The 17724-nt window shown below is 39.5% G+C and overlaps 1 protein-coding gene across 2 annotated transcripts; it reads left to right on the top strand.

The window, feature by feature from the left end:
• The first annotated feature begins 4636 nt into the window (after positions 1–4636).
• On the top strand, positions 4637–16794 carry LOC110048105 (uncharacterized). Of its 2 annotated transcripts, none has more exons than XM_020753891.2 (8): positions 4637–5003; positions 7620–7779; positions 8054–8260; positions 10611–10851; positions 13707–13878; positions 14192–14351; positions 14860–15030; positions 15708–16794. In XM_020753891.2, exons 1-8 carry the CDS (start codon positions 4750–4752, stop codon positions 16017–16019), a joined length of 1677 nt encoding a protein of 558 aa, XP_020609550.2. In that variant the 5' UTR covers positions 4637–4749; the 3' UTR covers positions 16020–16794. The 2 variants fall into 2 exon arrangements, with proteins under 2 accessions (XP_020609550.2, XP_020609556.2); XM_020753897.2 differs by having other exon boundaries at positions 4877–5003; positions 7724–7779.
• The last annotated feature ends 930 nt before the right edge of the window (positions 16795–17724 follow it).

Below are 17724 nucleotides of genomic sequence, written 5' to 3'. Positions count from 1 at the left end.
CTGGACATATTTACAACAATGAACATGTTTGCTTTACAGGTAATTGTATAAAAGAATATTTAATAAATAATAAAAACAAACTATTAACAATGAATAATAACAACAATAAATATAAATAAAATAATAATAATAATAATAATAATACCAACAAACTATTAATTATCACTTGGTGATATTATTTACTGCTGACCAAGGTCTTTGGTTCTTGTTCTCATGCTTTCGAAGTTATATCCACAATGTTTATTCTTATATCAATTAAGAATTACTTGCCGGCTGATGCAGCAAGGTAAAAAAATTCAAAGATGTTTTTTTTAACTAGATTCGCAAGAAATGGATATTCATTGGGTGAGCTCAAGAGTTAATGTATGAGGGCAAACAATAATTTCGGCGAACAATACTTCTCAGGATTGATGAGTTTGTATGCCGACTGTAAAGTAAGAGTTGACAATAATCCATCGCAACATCAAACATGTGACGCGTTCGTAATGATCGAGCAGGGTTTCAAGAGTAATCTAAAAAGTAAGATATGCCCAGAAAAACTCTCATCTAATTAGTCAATGTTTTAGAATTTTAATATCATGGCCATTCATTCCCATATTTGGATTTTACGAATAGAATTTAGGTGTTTTGCACTGTTATTTTAACCCGCGGACGTACAAGCTAACTCGTAACCCCCCCCCCCCCCCCCCCCACCGTGGTACGACCCGTGGTACAAGGGGGAAGTGGATGGAACCCCTTTGGGCTTTCTCTCTGTTTAGGGACAGCAAAATAAATTTATATTAATTAGATAGCCCTGAGTTTGGTCTACAAAATGATACCATGTATGTTGGTTGTGACGTCATATGATGCCAAATGACGTCATTTGACCGCCATCTTGGATCCGCCATCTTGGATTTTACTTTTTTCTTAAAAAGTCAAAAAATAACGGAAACTGATACAAAATCAAGCCAGAATGCTTATTAAATGTACAAATTGGTGAATTTCTGGAATTTGATGAAGACAACTGGAAAAAAAATACAGAATTATGTCAAAAAAAGTTGATTTCCGGCCAAACCCACATGAAACTAGCGGTTGCTATGGAAACGTCAAAATGGTGGACACACAATTGACATATCAAAATATTCGTGAAGGATGAATGAACAGCTACTCAAAGTTTCAGCCCCTTAGAGTAAATCGTCTTTTCGAAATTTGGAAAAAACCTTATTGGGGGATGGCATTCATCCCCCCTCCCCCATGCCTTGTACGTCCGAGGGTTAAGGGATATTGCAAAGAGTTTTGCATTCATTGAGCTTCCACTGCCCTAAATAATATTCAAAGACTTTGTTAATGACATTAACATAGAAATAACTTTGACAAACTGATTCTATAATGTCTTTATCTCTTTGTTAAAACTACTCTCTTGTCATGTTGTTTGAACAGTTTTTGTTACCAAAAAATAACAGACGCCAAAAATTTTATTCTTGATTTCATTAGACCAAGGGCGACTCTAAACTGTGGTAAAATTAGTTTTGATTCAGAAAGTTGTATTTAAGTAATATTTGAGTCAGAATTTGAGCTAATTTGCCTTGTAGCTAAATGTTGCGTGACATGGGTAGGAAATGACAATCCTTGATTAGCACCTGTCGCTTCAAATGACTTGAAACTCTTCGTGTAAACTAAGATAGGTCTGATCTATATTTATGTAAAATATCAATACAATTTGATGTATTTTGTAAGCAGGCATGGTGTCTAAATTTGATGCTTATTTTAGTGACATTTTTGGGATTTTGGGCAGAAAACCAGGGGGGGGGGGTGGTCTAGCTCCGAAGGGAAAAATCGCAAAGGCGGCCAACTTTGTCTTTTAGAGTTGTTTGTAATACCTTCAATCTGGCAAAGTTTCATCCAAAAAGGAGAGATGGCATGTATCACCCCTGCCTGATCCTCTGGTAAACTCGGTCTTAAAACCAGCATATTTGCCCTCGAAGCTTTGCTTCTCGGGCAAATATTTGTTTTAAGAACATCAAATTTCTGCGGGGCAACTATCAGCCGATAGTTCCTCGACAGAAACACTCTATAGTTTAAATAGAAATCGAGAGCGAATAATCTAATTGTTTAGTAGACAGTGAGTAGCCTAGCAGTGTGCAATGGGGGCCGCTTCTTTGCGTCTTTAAAGTGTCTGTGAAGCGGATTTAGATAAAGTTTTGAACGACTATAGTAGATTTATACTAAAACAATTAGGTTGTTCGCTCTCGATTTCTGTGCGTGATAGAAATCTCGAGTTGTTTGATATAACAACCGCTTCCTCCTAAGGAATTAAAGATGTTCTTACACATGAAATTAAACTTGCTGGTTCATCATGTCAAGTGCACTTTTAATCCTATAGAGTACGAAAATATTACCTTAGTCTAGTCTACTCTAGTCTAGTGACTCTAGTCTAGATAGCAGTAGATAGTTTTCCACGCACAACACGCTAAAATAAACAAAAAACAAAAAACTCTGTTCTGTGTCGTTTTAAGCGATGGATTGATTCATTCCTTAGTTGAGAAAAGAAGTCGGTTGGTCATGTTGACATTTTAAGATCAGCAAGGAGCGGGTATTTAGGTCTCCTTAAAATTCATTCTATTAAAATTCATGCGCTTTTGTCACTAACGATCTAGCGACTTTTCAACCGATTACATATTTGTTGAAAAACTATCCCTCGCTTCAACATAAAAATTATCAAGAAATCATCAAATTCTCTCTGGATTTATATCTATGGCTTTATGCTTAGACCTGAGAAGGCAGGAAAAAACTGAAAAAAGCAATGGGACATAATTTTTTTGAAAATATCATTAAAAACTAGCTCTTATCTGTGTTTTCCAACCTACAGACTATAGTATAAGCATTCAATTTTGCGTAATGTTCAAGTTGTAATTCACACTAGAAACGGATAATTAACAATTATTCCATGAGCGCGCGTTGGATATGAGATGGTAAATAGCCAACGAGGCCCGTAGGGCCGAGTTGGCTATAACCAATCTCATATCCAACAAGCGCGAATGGAATAATTGTTTTATTAAATTCGGTGCTTTTGTATTCTTGGAAATATAGCTTAATTTTATTGGATTTTAATTTTACAAAATGACCGGAAGTCGATGTGACAAAAACAACAACAAGTGGGAAATCACATGACATGCGCGTCGTTTGTAAAATCAGTTGAATGAAAAATTTGAAAGCGAAGCAAGCGAATTTGCTGAATGAAATTACAATCACGTAGAATTCAAGGAAAGTCTATCAAATGAAGGAGATATAACCCTGGTCAGAAAGTTTGAAAAGCGTTCAAGTTCGAGTCATGGAGAAGAGCCGAATAATTGTGCACTTGCACATTGCCGTTGTAATAATGCCGCGGAAAACTTTGATCGCAATGTGACACAGACGTTGTGCCAAAATTATTCTCGACAAGACCCCTTTCAGGATTCCCTTGCTTTGAAAGCCTTGGCATTTCGAGCTGTATGTGTGGAGCTCATTGTTGGCCAGATTTAGAGTCAAGGACAGAAACTATCTTAGCGTCACATTCATCTTCAGAATCTCCGAGGCCACCCTGGTGATTTTTCGTGGCTGGTAAAGAACCGGGCTTCGGTTCAGCTCAAAACACTCAACTCCTTGAGGTGTTTTTCGCAAGGACAGAATTGTTGGCGCTAGCTGTCGTTGATTCTCTTGTCGTCGTCGGCCAAAAAAGAGACTGAGATGAAACTAGATCGTCCTCTGTAGCTGTGCGGGATTTTTGCACTCGGCCGATCCGAGCTTGCTTAGTCGAAGAGTTTCCTCATCTGCTCATTGGAAACTGGTTTCTTATAGACTACGCCGGCAATTATGCCTGTTTTCCTGCGGCCTTTTACAAATGCATATGCTCTAATAATTTATTTGCCAGGTCAGAGATAAAGGAAAACGGTTTGTTGTGGGGCGGCGTGCAAAGGAAATGATCAACCGGCGGCTCTAATGGATTTAATCAATGAACTTTTGCAATACGTGTCATCTTTCTTCCTCGCAGACGAGTAAAAACACTTCAACTGAACATTCAGTTCTTCTTTTGACTTTTCTTATATCGGTTTCGAAAATTTGGTCCCACCAGGACTAGCAAGCCATTCTGTTAAGGTAAACATTGTTTTTGTCACATAATCTTCATGAATGCGTAAAATCTCGCCGGTGATATTTTAATTTTGCAACTTTAAGGGAAACTTAACGTACACGTACCGTTAAATAACCTTATATCGAACTTTGTGGCTTTTTTGTTGTTACTGGGACGGCATTGTCCATAATTTCCTGTATTTCCTGTGTAGATAGCTCACCGAATGTGCTTTTTTTCATCCATTTTTTTTGTCGACGAAACTTCGCTTCACGCGAAAAAGCTTATGCCGAGCGACGTTTGCCGCTTTCATTTCCATATAAGGTCAAACACAGGTATAATGGCTGGTAACCGAGATCCAGTGAACCAATCAGAAAGCTAGAATTGCATTATCCGAGGCTGAGAATTTAATAATTCGTCTTAGTGTGAAAACGGAACGGTGCTCATTTTAGACGGATAGTCCGTCTATTTTTATCCGTCCGATTATCCGTCTATATAGACGGATAATCAGACGGATATAAATAGACGGATAATCCGACGGATTATCCGTGTCTAGTGTGAAAACGGCCAGTGATAACAAATCTCATATAAAGCCCAATATTATGCTTGGGCTGCCTTTAGCAGCGTAGCTGTGGGGCCCTGGGTAGGAGAGAAGAGGAACCAACATGGCGGCTCCGTTGAAGTTCATTTCTCGTCGATCTCCAGTTGTTTCAATGCATGGAGCGGTAGCCTCTAGTCAACCATTAGCGACGGAAGTGGGAGTAAGGGTTCTAAAAGCTGGCGGAAATGCAGCTGATGCGGCAGTCGCTGTTGCCGCGTGTTTAAACGTGACTGAACCTTGTAGTACAGGAATAGGCGGGGATGCTTTCTGTTTGTTCTATGACGCCGAAAAGAAGATCGTCAGAGGGATCAATGGAAGGTAATTACCTATAAAACAACCTGCAAATGCACTGACTTTCCTAGGATGGTGTTGTTTTAGTCTCGATCTGCACATAAGTCAATTAGTGAACAATACTTAGACTTTGGACATTGTATTTTTTTATCCACATCGCCCCTCCTTTGGGGGCAGATTTCAACACCCCAGTATTTTGTTGTTCGGTGCTTTGAATTTTGCATCTGAGAGGTTCAGAATTTTGTTACCTTCTTCCAAAAAACATCCCAACAGGCCCTATGCCAGAGGCTGTAGAAAAATGGTGAGAGGGGTGGGGGGGGAGGGAGGGGTACTGATAAAAAATGGAGTGTTCCCTTTAAGCTTACATGGGGCCCATTGTTCTTTGGGGAAGAGAGGAAGAGGGTTGAGGGACACGCACTGACTATGCTTTGTGACTACCGAGCCACCTAGCCACTCGAGTAATTAGCTTCTTACATTTGACTGTCCAGTGGCTAAGTCTGTACTCTGTAGATTAGATATAGTCCAAGTACAAAGTATCAAGATGACCCCTAGAAAAAAATACAAAAAAACATGAACTCCAGATGGCCATCTAGCCAGTAGCCTTAACACTAGAGGTGGAATATTAGTCCATCCAGTGTTTTTTCAGGGTAGTTAAGCCTGACAATTTGACAGTACTCATCTACATTGACATTATTCTCCTGGGTGCTGAGAGTGAGTGACACTGTGTGAGTGAAGTATCCTAAACAAGCACAATCACCACATGTTGGGGTTGTGAACCCAGAACATTTGATTGAGAGCCCAGCTTTGCCACCACCCACCCTCACGTAGTCTCCAATGCCCATTTTCCTTATGTTGTGTTCTTATGTTGATTTGCTTTGTGACGTAAGTCATAACCATAGATGATGGCAGTCATTGAGGCATACTCCCAGCATTATCATTGCCTTTTGAGACTTCCTTAAACTTGATTAGTAGTTAATGCTCCCAATCAACATATATACATGTGGATTTTGCATCTTAGACACACTCCACACTCATAGGAATGTGTAGCTACGAATACCTCTTTACATACACTAACACTTCTGTTTGTGCTACTGCAGATTATAACGTGCAAAGGCCATATAGCTATAGGGTGAATGATGGTAAATCTGACACCCACCAAATCCTCAAGACAATAAAATTCTTGTTTGGAAACATGAGGCTGAGACTAAAATGATTTTAAATTTGAAAATGAATGAAAGTTTTTGTAAAGCACTGAAGAATGAAAATTAGCAACATGAAAAGTAAACGAAGTTTTGACGACTCCAGGTCATCATTATCAAGTTCGAAATACATGATAGAATTGAATAAATATAAATAGTAAAATTGATGTGAAAATATTCAGGGAATTAAAAGGGTGTTAAAGTAGCGAACTTAGCAAAAACTTAGCAGGAAAATTGGAAGTTATTTGCACCCAGTGTTTACTAGTAGTAAAATCATTGATGACATCAAACCTAATCTGGAATGATTTTGCATCCTTTTGGTCTTCAGTTTCTGGCAAAATTAGCCTTGCACTACAAGATGTGTTACTAGGTAAATTAGACGCAGAAATAGAAATATTGAATTACTTTATTACGCTTGTTAAACTAGTTACATATTTGGATAAGTAGGAAATGTGGTGTAACTCCTAATCTAAGTGCTTTTAAAGAAATTGTGAAAATGAAATTTAGAACTGAGAAATATATAGCTATGAAAAACAACACAGAACTTTACTTTCAGGCTAGGTGGTAGCCGTATGTCAAATTCATATTAGAAACTTAATTTATAGTATTCAGTCTTTTTTTTATTTAATTTCATTATAATATCAGGGCGTGTGAAATAACTGTTACTTATGTTAGGTGTTATGTAATTTCTTTTTGTTTTTGAACCTCACAAGGTTATAATAAAAAAGTGGAAAAGTGGAAAAAAAAACCAAATGGTGGAGACCAAACCTCCCCTGATCAACCAACATTGCGTTGTTTACAAATTTTTGTGTGATCTGTGTGATACAGATTATGTTGGATATAGATTACGACATCTCTTTCAACCCATCGCCGAACATAAACATTCTGCTATTGGTAAACACCTGAAAGAAGACAACTAATCTACAAGACCAATTTACAGTTTTAAAGAAATGCCGCAAAAAGTTTGACTGCTTGATCTTCGAGATTCTGTTCATCAGGAACATAAAACCAAACCTTACACGCAGTCAGATTCAGTTTGCACCAAACTCTTTACATAACAATTGAATGCTTTAACACCCTTTTAATTCCCTAAATATTTTCACACCATTTTTGCTATTTATATTTATTCAATTCTATCATGTATTTCGAAGTTGATAATGATGACATGGAGTCATTGAAACGTTGTTCACTTTTCACATTGTTAATTGTCATTCTAAAATGAATCAAACACACAGGAAAATAATACTTGGTGATTCATCGTAGAGGGTTCCAAGATTTTGAGATACAATGATGAAAGGTTTTCAAGACCCAAGAGGTTTTTTAGGTATCATCTGCCACCTCAAGTTGGAGTCTTTTGTATACATGGCATGTCTGTGATGTTAGATACTGTTCCAGAAGGCAACTTGATTAATTTTTTTTAAAAATTATCAATGTTGATTTCTAGTGGACGGGCCCCATCTAGCCTGACACTAGATCTTCTAAAGAGTAAAGGTGTTGTGAAGCCTGGAGATAATCACCTGCCATACAATTCTTCTCACTCTGTCACAGTTCCTGGAGCTGCTGCAGCGTGGTGTGATACAGTGGAACAGTTTGGCAGTGGAAAGGTAATGTGTGTTTGTGCTGTGGTACATGTGCATGAAATATTGAAGTTATGGAAACCACTTACTTGTAATTAGTGAACTGGAATAGGACATCTGTGTCAAGAGAGTACTTTGGGAACAAAAACTTCAAGTGATTAATAATTGCTTTGAACCATGCAACACTTGTCGGATGACACCAAAATCACGTTTTTATGCCTTGTTCACCCTTAGATGCAACTGACAGTGATAACAATGCCATTTTAATATTATTATATATATGTTCATTTTTGTTAAATAGTTATCAATGAAGGATATCCTTCAACCAGCAATTGACCTGGCAAAACAAGGCTTTCCTGTTCACCCTGTGGCTGCATATTTCTGGGGAAAGTGTTGCGTTTGCCTCAAAGATCCTGCAAACAAACATGGCTCAGATATGCTGTTGAATGGAGAGCCTCCTAGGGGAGGTGATGTAATGGTGATGCCACATTTAGCTACAACATTTGAGGTAAACATTACTGTAAGGACAGCTTGAAATAACCTGCCCCTCCCCCCCCCCCCCCCCCGCACACACACACAAAAAAGCCTCTCCTCCAGTACCCATGCATCTTAGACAAAGTCTCTGTAATGTTACTCTGTGGCACTTAAAAAATCTGAATGACATGATGTTATTCTTCTTCCATGTCATGTAATTTGTGTTTATTTGTCACACAGTCACATAAATGCACTTCATTTTTACCTCATGGTATGAGGTTGGTCATGCTATGGGTTTAGAAATGAACCTAAAATTCACTCACTCACTCAGTCCATTCTGTTAGACAATTAACTTATGCATTAGACCTGGATTAATTGTGTTTTCCAATGCCTCTGCTCCTAAGTTTGCTATTGCCCCCAAAGTTTCTGTGCAAATAATATTGTGCAGTACCAGAAAATATCCATACTCCCCCCACAGGGGATTGGAATTTCCTGGGGTTAGGGGGTTCTCTAAGACCAAAAAATTTAACGAAATGTATCAAGTTTAATTGGAATTTCCAGAGGGGTGGGATGTCTTGGAAAAATCCCTTCCATGGGGGAGGTATGGATATTTTCTGGAACTACTCATTAGGGGATAGGACAGATGTGTAAATTATGAATAAAAATAGGGGCAACTGAAGGAGGTGAACGACGCGCTAAAAATAGATTCATTATTAATACCATGAGGAAGCTCCAAAGAGCCTTTGAATAATAAATTGATGATTTGGGGCATGGTGTTCAGGGCTGAAAGGTGAAGGATAATAATCCAGTGTAGCTGGATAAACAAACCAGACCAGCCAAACATTAACCAGGCTTTTATGCCTACACCCTGGTTGACACAGTTACAGAAATCATCTCCCACACAAAAAATGAGAAGATATAATCCCAGATCACTTTTTGTGCTAACTTAACAACTTAACGTGCATGTAATTGGAGAGTTCACCTATTTGGAAATCGAACCCAAGATTTATTATAAAAATTAAAAGACTTTTTCCCTTTCCCTGATCCTTTTGATCTGATCACAATGTAAAACTGCAGTTACCTTTGTTAGTCCATTATTTTTGAATTATAAAATAGCTGAGATTCTCATTCATATTTTTGTCATCATATACAGAGGACAAAAAATGGTTGATCTGATAAAACAATGTCAAACTTTTAGTGTGTGCAAATCACGGGGTTATAAAAATTTTTGATTGGAGCGTTCTCCTTTGCTTATTTACATGACTATTGTACTCAGTAGCAATTTCATAACAGGACTAAAATTTCTGTTCCTAAGCACATCACTTTGCTTTTTGTCCCTCAAATGGTTGTTAGATACCCAGTTGCATCTTTAGGGGTTTTCCTTACACCATCTCTGAAGCAAATTGCCTAGGGTCCATTTCAGAGTGTCAAGACATACCGCAAAATCTGAGGTCTTATTTCTTAACTAAATTTGTAGATCTATACATGTATATCATTAACATCTCTCTACTTTTCATTTTCCTTTTTTGTGAATTAAAAAGTACTTCACAGAACTTAATCAGATTGTTGTTAAGGGCCCATTAACCGATTTATGCGCACGCTCGCACGCCTTGCTAAGGAGGTGAATTTTCACTTCCGGTTACTTACGTCAGCCTGAGCGCGGAAAGTAACAACAAGTCAATAACTTCCAAATTTGCTTACATTTTAGATGTTTTTCTTTGTGTTTCACAAAATGCAAAGTAAAAAAAGTGCAAGCAAAGACAAAATAAGAGAAAGACAGAAAAACACGAGCAATAGAAAGAGAAAAACTAACTCCGTGTGGCTTTGTCTGATCTTACCGAAGTGCACTGGTAGTATAAATTGCGCACGCGCTGATAGGGTAACTTCCAATATATATCGAGCGCACTTCCGGTTTCTTCAAATGCTAAAAGAAACGCGGTTTTTCATTAACTCCAGCCTTTTTTGACAGATTTCGATTAAATCAAAGTTGGAAACATAGCTAAGCATTCCTTTTACGAAATCATGCTTTTTTCAGAAAATTACGAATTTTTCACTATTTTGAAATTCTCTCAAAATCTGACCGTTGAGAAATGAAACAAAATCTATGCATAGCGTAATGAGGATTTAAATTAAAATATTAAATCAATGAAAAAAATCCCGATAAAGTAATTTGCCTGGGAGCCTTTGCGTGTTTTCAGTATTAGTCACATGACAGTGGGCGTGGCCTTATGACGTCATCACTAGTGTTCTGATCATGAAAAAGCTAAAACACATGAAATAACTCTGAACTAACTGAAAATGATGAGGTTATATGAGAATAAATTTTCCTTAGTAAGGGCTCGAAAAGATCGGTTAATGGGCCCTTAATATTGATATCATTGTAGGAGCTGTGTTCAAAAGGGAAAGATGGTTTCTACAAAGGACGTGTAGCTAAGGCTATAGTTGATGTTGTTCGAGAACATGGAGGACTGTTATCTCTTGAAGACTTAGAACAGCACTGCAGTACTTTTGACCAACCCATCTGTACTTCTTATCGGGGGATCAATATTTGGGAAATGCCACCAAACGGGCAGGGAATCACTGCACTTCTGGCCTTGAATATTCTGGAAGGATTTGACATCAAAGGTTAGATGGTACAAAGACCATGGTGAAGAAGTTTTCAAAAAAGGGTGCAAATATTAATATGGTCTGTCTTACAGTTGAACGATATGACCGCTCCATAAGCACCAGTAGAATGCACCATACAACCTGTAGCAGTAGCAGGTGGTAGTTAGAACTTCTAACATGGATGAGTATATGCAGCAGCAGTAGCAGAACCAACAACACGGGAGCGGCAGCAATAGTGGTTGGGGCAGTAGTTCTAGCAGTAAATAACAGCTAGGCCCGCTATCAGGCATCTTTTGCGATTGCAGGATACCATCAGTAGCAGTAGCTGCAGTAGCATTAGGAGCAGCATTAGAAGCAGTCGCATCACTAACAGTAGCATCAGCAGTGGTAGTAGCAGTAGCATTAGGAGCAGCATTAGAAGCAGTCGCATCACTAACAGTAGCATCAGCAGTGGTAGTAGCAGTAGCATTAGGAGCAACATTAGAAGCAGTCGCATCACTAACAGTAGCATCAGCAGTGGTAGTAGCAGTAGCATTAGGAGCAACATTAGAAGCAGTCGCATCACTAACAGTAGTATCAGCAGTGGTAGTAGCAGTAGCATTAGGAGCAACAGAAGCAGTCGCATCACTAACAGTAGTATCAGCAGTGGTAGTAGCAGTAGCATTAGGAGCAGCATTAGAAGCAGTCGCATCACTAACAGTAGCATCAGCAGTGGTAGTAGCAGTAGCATTAGGAGCAGCATTAGAAGCAGTCGCATCACTAACAGTAGTATCAGCAGTGGTAGTAGCAGTAGCATTAGGAGCAACAGAAGCAGTCGCATCACTAACAGTAGCATCAGCAGTGGTAGTAGCAGTAGCATTAGGAGCAGCATTAGAAGCAGTCGCATCACTAACAGTAGTATCAGCAGTGGTAGTAGCAGTAGCATTAGGAGCAGCATTAGAAGCAGTGGCATCACTAACAGTAGCATCAGCAGTGGTAGTAGCAGTAGCATTAGGAGCAGCATTAGAAGCAGTGGCATCACTAACAGTAGCATCAGCAGTGGTAGTAGCAGTAGCATTAGGAGCAGCATTAGAAGCAGTGGCATCACTAACAGTAGCATCAGCAGTGGTAGTAGCAGTAGCATTAGGAGCAGCATTAGAAGCAGTGGCATCACTAACAGTAGTATCAGCAGTGGTAGTAGCAGTAGCATTAGGAGCAGCATTAGAAGCAGTCGCATCACTAACAGTAGCATCAGCAGTGGTAGTAGCAGTAGCATTAGGAGCAGCATTAGAAGCAGTCGCATCACTAACAGTAGTATCAGCAGTGGTAGTAGCAGTAGCATTAGGAGCAACAGAAGCAGTCGCATCACTAACAGTAGTATCAGCAGTGGTAGTAGCAGTAGCATTAGGAGCAGCATTAGAAGCAGTCGCATCACTAACAGTAGCATCAGCAGTGGTAGTAGCAGTAGCATTAGGAGCAGCATTAGAAGCAGTCGCATCACTAACAGTAGTATCAGCAGTGGTAGTAGCAGTAGCATTAGGAGCAGCATTAGAAGCAGTCGCATCACTAACAGTAGTATCAGCAGTGGTAGTAGCAGTAGCATTAGGAGCAACAGAAGCAGTCGCATCACTAACAGTAGTATCAGCAGTGGTAGTAGCAGTAGCATTAGGAGCAGCATTAGAAGCAGTCGCATCACTAACAGTAGCATCAGCAGTGGTAGTAGCAGTAGCATTAGGAGCAGCATTAGAAGCAGTCGCATCACTAACAGTAGTATCAGCAGTGGTAGTAGCAGTAGCATTAGGAGCAACAGAAGCAGTCGCATCACTAACAGTAGTATCAGCAGTGGTAGTAGCAGTAGCATTAGGAGCAGCATTAGAAGCAGTCGCATCACTAACAGTAGCATCAGCAGTGGTAGTAGCAGTAGCATTAGGAGCAGCATTAGAAGCAGTCGCATCACTAACAGTAGTATCAGCAGTGGTAGTAGCAGTAGCATTAGGAGCAACAGAAGCAGTCGCATCACTAACAGTAGTATCAGCAGTGGTAGTAGCAGTAGCATTAGGAGCAGCATTAGAAGCAGTCGCATCACTAACAGTAGCATCAGCAGTGGTAGTAGCAGTAGCATTAGGAGCAACATTAGAAGCAGTCGCATCACTAACAGTAGTATCAGCAGTGGTAGTAGCAGTAGCATTAGGAGCAACAGAAGCAGTCGCATCACTAACAGTAGCATCAGCAGTGGTAGTAGCAGTAGCATTAGGAGCAGCATTAGAAGCAGTCGCATCACTAACAGTAGCATCAGCAGTGGTAGTAGCAGTAGCATTAGGAGCAGCATTAGAAGCAGTCGCATCACTAACAGTAGTATCAGCAGTGGTAGTAGCAGTAGCATTAGGAGCAACAGAAGCAGTCGCATCACTAACAGTAGCATCAGCAGTGGTAGTAGCAGTAGCATTAGGAGCAGCATTAGAAGCAGTCGCATCACTAACAGTAGTATCAGCAGTGGTAGTAGCAGTAGCATTGGTCGCAATGACAACAACAACAGCAGTAACAGTACAATCAAAGCAAACAGCAGCAGTGGCACATTAGTAGCAGTCAAATTAATATTATCACGATGGCAAGCACTTATTGATTTAAAATGAGACTTGAAAGGGCAACATAAAAGTTTAAAATAATTACATTCATTCATAATTTACGTGAATTATGGAGTTCAAAGCATTAGACCTTGGTCAAAACAAAATCGGTTCATTGTGAGTTATGCATTTTTGTCCTTACTAATTATGCCATTGGTGTGTGTGAGAGAGAGAGACAGCAGAGAATTTGAAGTGGAAATCAAAGGCTTGGATCAGTTTGAGCTGGAGTCCTAGTTTGAACCATAACAACAATGCCTATTTCCTCCCTAGGAATGGCACACAACTCAAGTGAATACGTTCACACTGTTATTGAGGCGCTGTCGCTAAGCTTTGCTGACACTCTCTGGTATAATGCTGACCCGAGCAAAGTCAAAGTGCCTGTGGGTGAACTTCTGCACAAGGACTATGCTGCAAAACGTCGAGCTCTGATCAAACCAAAAAGGTGGGCATATATTATTGACGGCAGTGTAATTTTCATGGATACATTTGTAAAAAAATGATATTTCCTTGACAATAAGTATGGTTTCACCATAAGTGGCGCCTAAATGTGAGCAACACGTGATCTGTATTGTGTTTCTTTAATCGGCTCGAAACTTGGATGTTTCTCTTACGGGGAGGAAGTGGGTTTGTGACGGGAGGTGTGTGGTTTTTCAGACACCCTGTTAGTTATTGCAGAGATCCCTTACTTGTACTGATGTATTGGTTGTTAAAGTGGGTGCCTTTCTATTAACGCGTTTTGTATACGTGGTTTACAGAGCACTAGGAAGCTATCAACGAGGATCACCATTCAGTGGCAGTGACACTGTTTATTTCAGTGTGGTTGATGATCAGGGCAATGCGTGTTCTTTCATCAATAGTAATTACACAAATTTTGGAACAGGTCTTGTTCCTGAGGGATGTGGATTCACTCTCCAGGTGCGTAGAGTACCACCTTCTATTACATAGCAGAGCTAGCGGGCAAAATCAACGAAATTCTGCACAGTGATTGGCTGAATTACCCAGAATCCTTCATTTACTAATGTTGTTTGGTGATTTGCCCTTGTTCCTTATTGTTTGACCTCTACTGCATTTCGGTCCATGAACATACAAGTTGTATTTCTCTACTTCCTTATTTCTTCGTCAGATTTCTTTTTCCTAGGCAACGGTAAACAAATGAAATAAAAGGAAAATCCTGTATTCAAGAAAAACCTGTGTCAACAAAATTTTCCGGAATGATGGCTCAACCCATCTTCTCAAAGACGTACAAAATTTTTAACTCAAAGAGCACTGTAGACTTAAACACTGGTCTCGAGGAAATCAGTTTTGTTTTCCCGAGAATCTCGATGTTGCCCGAGATTACGTTTTCTGGTGTTACCGCACATTTGTTAAAAACAGCAGGCCCCCTTGTTTGTAATATACCTTTGGACAATTTCTTTTTCTACAGAATCGTGGAGCCAATTTCTCACTTCGTGCTGATCACCCAAATGTCCTAGAGCCAAGGAAGAGACCCTACCACACCATCATCCCAGGAATGGCCACTCGGGGGGATACTGGAGAGTTATATGCTTGTTTTGGTGTCATGGGAGGCTTCATGCAACCACAAGGACATGTTCAGGTTAGCCTGGCGAGTTAATCCTCGTTAATCCTTGTGAGAATGCCATAAAAAGTTGAAACTTTCACTTTACCAAACGTTGCGCAAAACTAGTGCATGGAGTAACTCTGAACGCCGTTCATGTACATCACCACATGCTGAGATTTCATCTACAAACACTTGAATTGAAATGACCTGTTATTTTATCCTTACACATCAGACTAGTTGCATAAAGTACTAATTGGCGCCTTGGATTTCGGCTTAATGATGTGTGTCACTAAATCAGTGTAACCCTGACTCTTTGTAGAGCTCTAATCTGACTTGCGGTTAAGCAGAAACAGTAAAATTTAACAATTGCGTAAGCAACGAGCTTAAAGTAGAAAGAGTGCTAGTTTGACGTCCTAAGAGAATAAAATGATATTTGGATTGCAAAAAAAAAAACAAACAAAGAAAACTATTTCTGTAGTTGTTAAGAGAGCTCTGCAAATTTACCTTGTTTTCCAGCATTTTCTTTGGTTTCGTGACAGATTACTGGGATGTTAGTTGGTTAGAAGCTAAAGAAAAGCTGCAGCAATTGTTATTCTTGGGTCTCGCATGCTAGTATAAGTAATCTCTTTTCCGGAAGACACCTCTTAAAAATCTGTTACTTAAGTTCTTAAGAAGAGCTTTATTTTCATTGGTTCAAATTACTTTCTGACCAGGTACTTCTCAATATGATTGATTTTGGAATGGACCCTCAAGAGGCTTTGGATGTACCTCGATTTTGTATCAGTAGTGAGGGACAAGAACTTGGGACCGTTTTCCTAGAAGAAGGCATCTCAGAAAGCGTTGTAAAAAAGCTTACGGAGCTTGGGCACAGTGTTACGTACCCTGTATCTGGACATAGTAGGAGTGTGTTTGGTCGGGGCCAAATAATCGCTCGCAAGAGTGCACCCTGCAAAACTGGACCAAATAGATCTGTTTACTGGTCTGGATCAGATCCTAGAGCAGATGGATTAGTTGTTGGATTTTGACAAATAGCAGTACTAAATCTTTACCCGAATTTAACAAAACGACCTTGCGATTGTTGTTCAGCTTACAAATACTGTGACAGACACTTAAACAACAGCAAAAACACGTGATTACATGCATAGATCTACAGCGGTTAAGTTTTCACTTTCCTATTTTTTTTGGCTTTGCTTTGCGTTTGGCATCAGCCCCAAGCATTTGCTTCGTGTTGACTGAGTTGTGATTGGTTCATTGGATTACCCGTGTCCTTTGTGATTTACCCGACTGACAACTTTAAGGTTGGTTTTTACGACACTCAGTTTAAAACTGCTCTAAGCGTAACGTAATTGGAAACTGATTGGTTCTTAGCTTGTCCTATTTTTCACTTGATTGGAGTGCGGACAGCTCAGGTGTCCAACAGAATAACAGATAGATGAATATTATTGAAGACTCCTTTTTATTGCTCAGACCTTTTAAAAAGGGATTTTCCAATTGAATTTAAATTATAATTTTACTCGTAATTATACAAATCGAGCTGCCGTCACAAGGTCAGCCGAAGTAGTGTAACTACGACAGACAGTTTAAAACAATTTCAATCAATCTCAAGAGATCATCAAATATATATTTTCAAGTAAGTAATCTTTTAACTTTATGTACTTACAGTTTTTATGTAGTCTGTATTTTGATTGTTTACTTGTTTATTAATTAATGTACATTTATGTTATTTATTAGTGGGCTTCCTGGGAAGAGGCCTTTTAACTAAGCGGAGTTTTTCACTCTAAATAAAGAATGGCCTTATCTTACCTTATTGCATTATAACAGACAACGCCTATTCGCACTGCATAAAATATCGATATCGCATGTAAGTCAACAAACCAAATGAGTAATTTGACCTTGTCGATTGCAGCGGCCTAGAGAATATACTAAGTGTAGAGGAACCGGTACTGCCAAAAGAATGTCACCAAATCTCTTCCACCGTTTGAGGATAATGCCCAGAGTAACTTTTTGTTCTACCCACCCGCCCACCCGCCCACCCTATAGCTTATAAATTGCACTGTAACTCTTGTGGCATTGCAGATTTTTTTTTTCCCAATAACTTAATGAAAAACGATAATTGTTGCAGTGCGTAATAGGATACTTTTCACCGGTTTGTTTTCAACATTATAACGATAAACATGTCAAGCGTACTTTGGCAACAGTTTAAATGGTGCACCATGTCACATTTTGGTACCTGCCTCATCCTTAGTCGCCCGCGCGATAGTAAAAAATTATAATAGTTAATTATTGAGGAGGGGCGCAGGGAATCATGGGAGGACAGGAAATTTCTTTCCCTCTTTTTCTCCTTCCCAGCGCTCCCTGCGCTCGCGCTCTTTACTCGCCACCAGCTCCCGCTCGCGCCTTCTTGCGCACTCCCAGTCTTCCAATCGCCCTTTGCACTAAAAATAAGAAAACCCCGTGGAGGAGGCAGTTTTGGTACAACGAACTGAATTTTGGCGGACATTTTGCCGCCATGTATGCATCACTACAACCTAACGCGAAAAGAGATATGTATTTTTTCACACTGTGTCGTTGTAGTCCAACTTAGAACCACTTCAGTCGTCGGAACTTTCAATTTGGTACATTTTAATTTCCTATTGCGCTTGTGGCTATTATTTTACCGATATCTGAGCAACATGTTTCCACTAGTTTGTTCGAGATCGGAGAACGCAAAACATTACAAATTACGGACTT

Source organism: Orbicella faveolata, unplaced genomic scaffold (assembly GCF_042242905.1).
Source record: "Orbicella faveolata isolate gen_17 unplaced genomic scaffold, um_ofav_v1 contig_2, whole genome shotgun sequence".
In the NCBI taxonomy this organism is placed as follows: Eukaryota; Metazoa; Cnidaria; class Anthozoa; order Scleractinia; family Merulinidae; genus Orbicella; species Orbicella faveolata.
The sequence above is the reverse complement of the archived record's forward strand: the minus strand, read 5'-3'. Positions and strand labels throughout refer to the sequence as shown.

What these genes read in the sequence shown, in the direction of transcription:
- LOC110048105 (XM_020753891.2), top strand. Translation starts at nt 4,750, where the DNA reads ATGGCGGCTCCGTTGAAGTTCATTTCTCGTCGATCTCCAGTTGTTTCA. An exon ending in AACAGTTTGGCAGTGGAAAG is followed by an intron (nt 7,780 to 8,053) that starts GTAATGTGTGTT and finishes TTTGTTAAATAG; the next exon opens with TTATCAATGAAGGATATCCT. An exon ending in GGAAGGATTTGACATCAAAG is followed by an intron (nt 10,852 to 13,706) that starts GTTAGATGGTAC and finishes TTTCCTCCCTAG; the next exon opens with GAATGGCACACAACTCAAGT.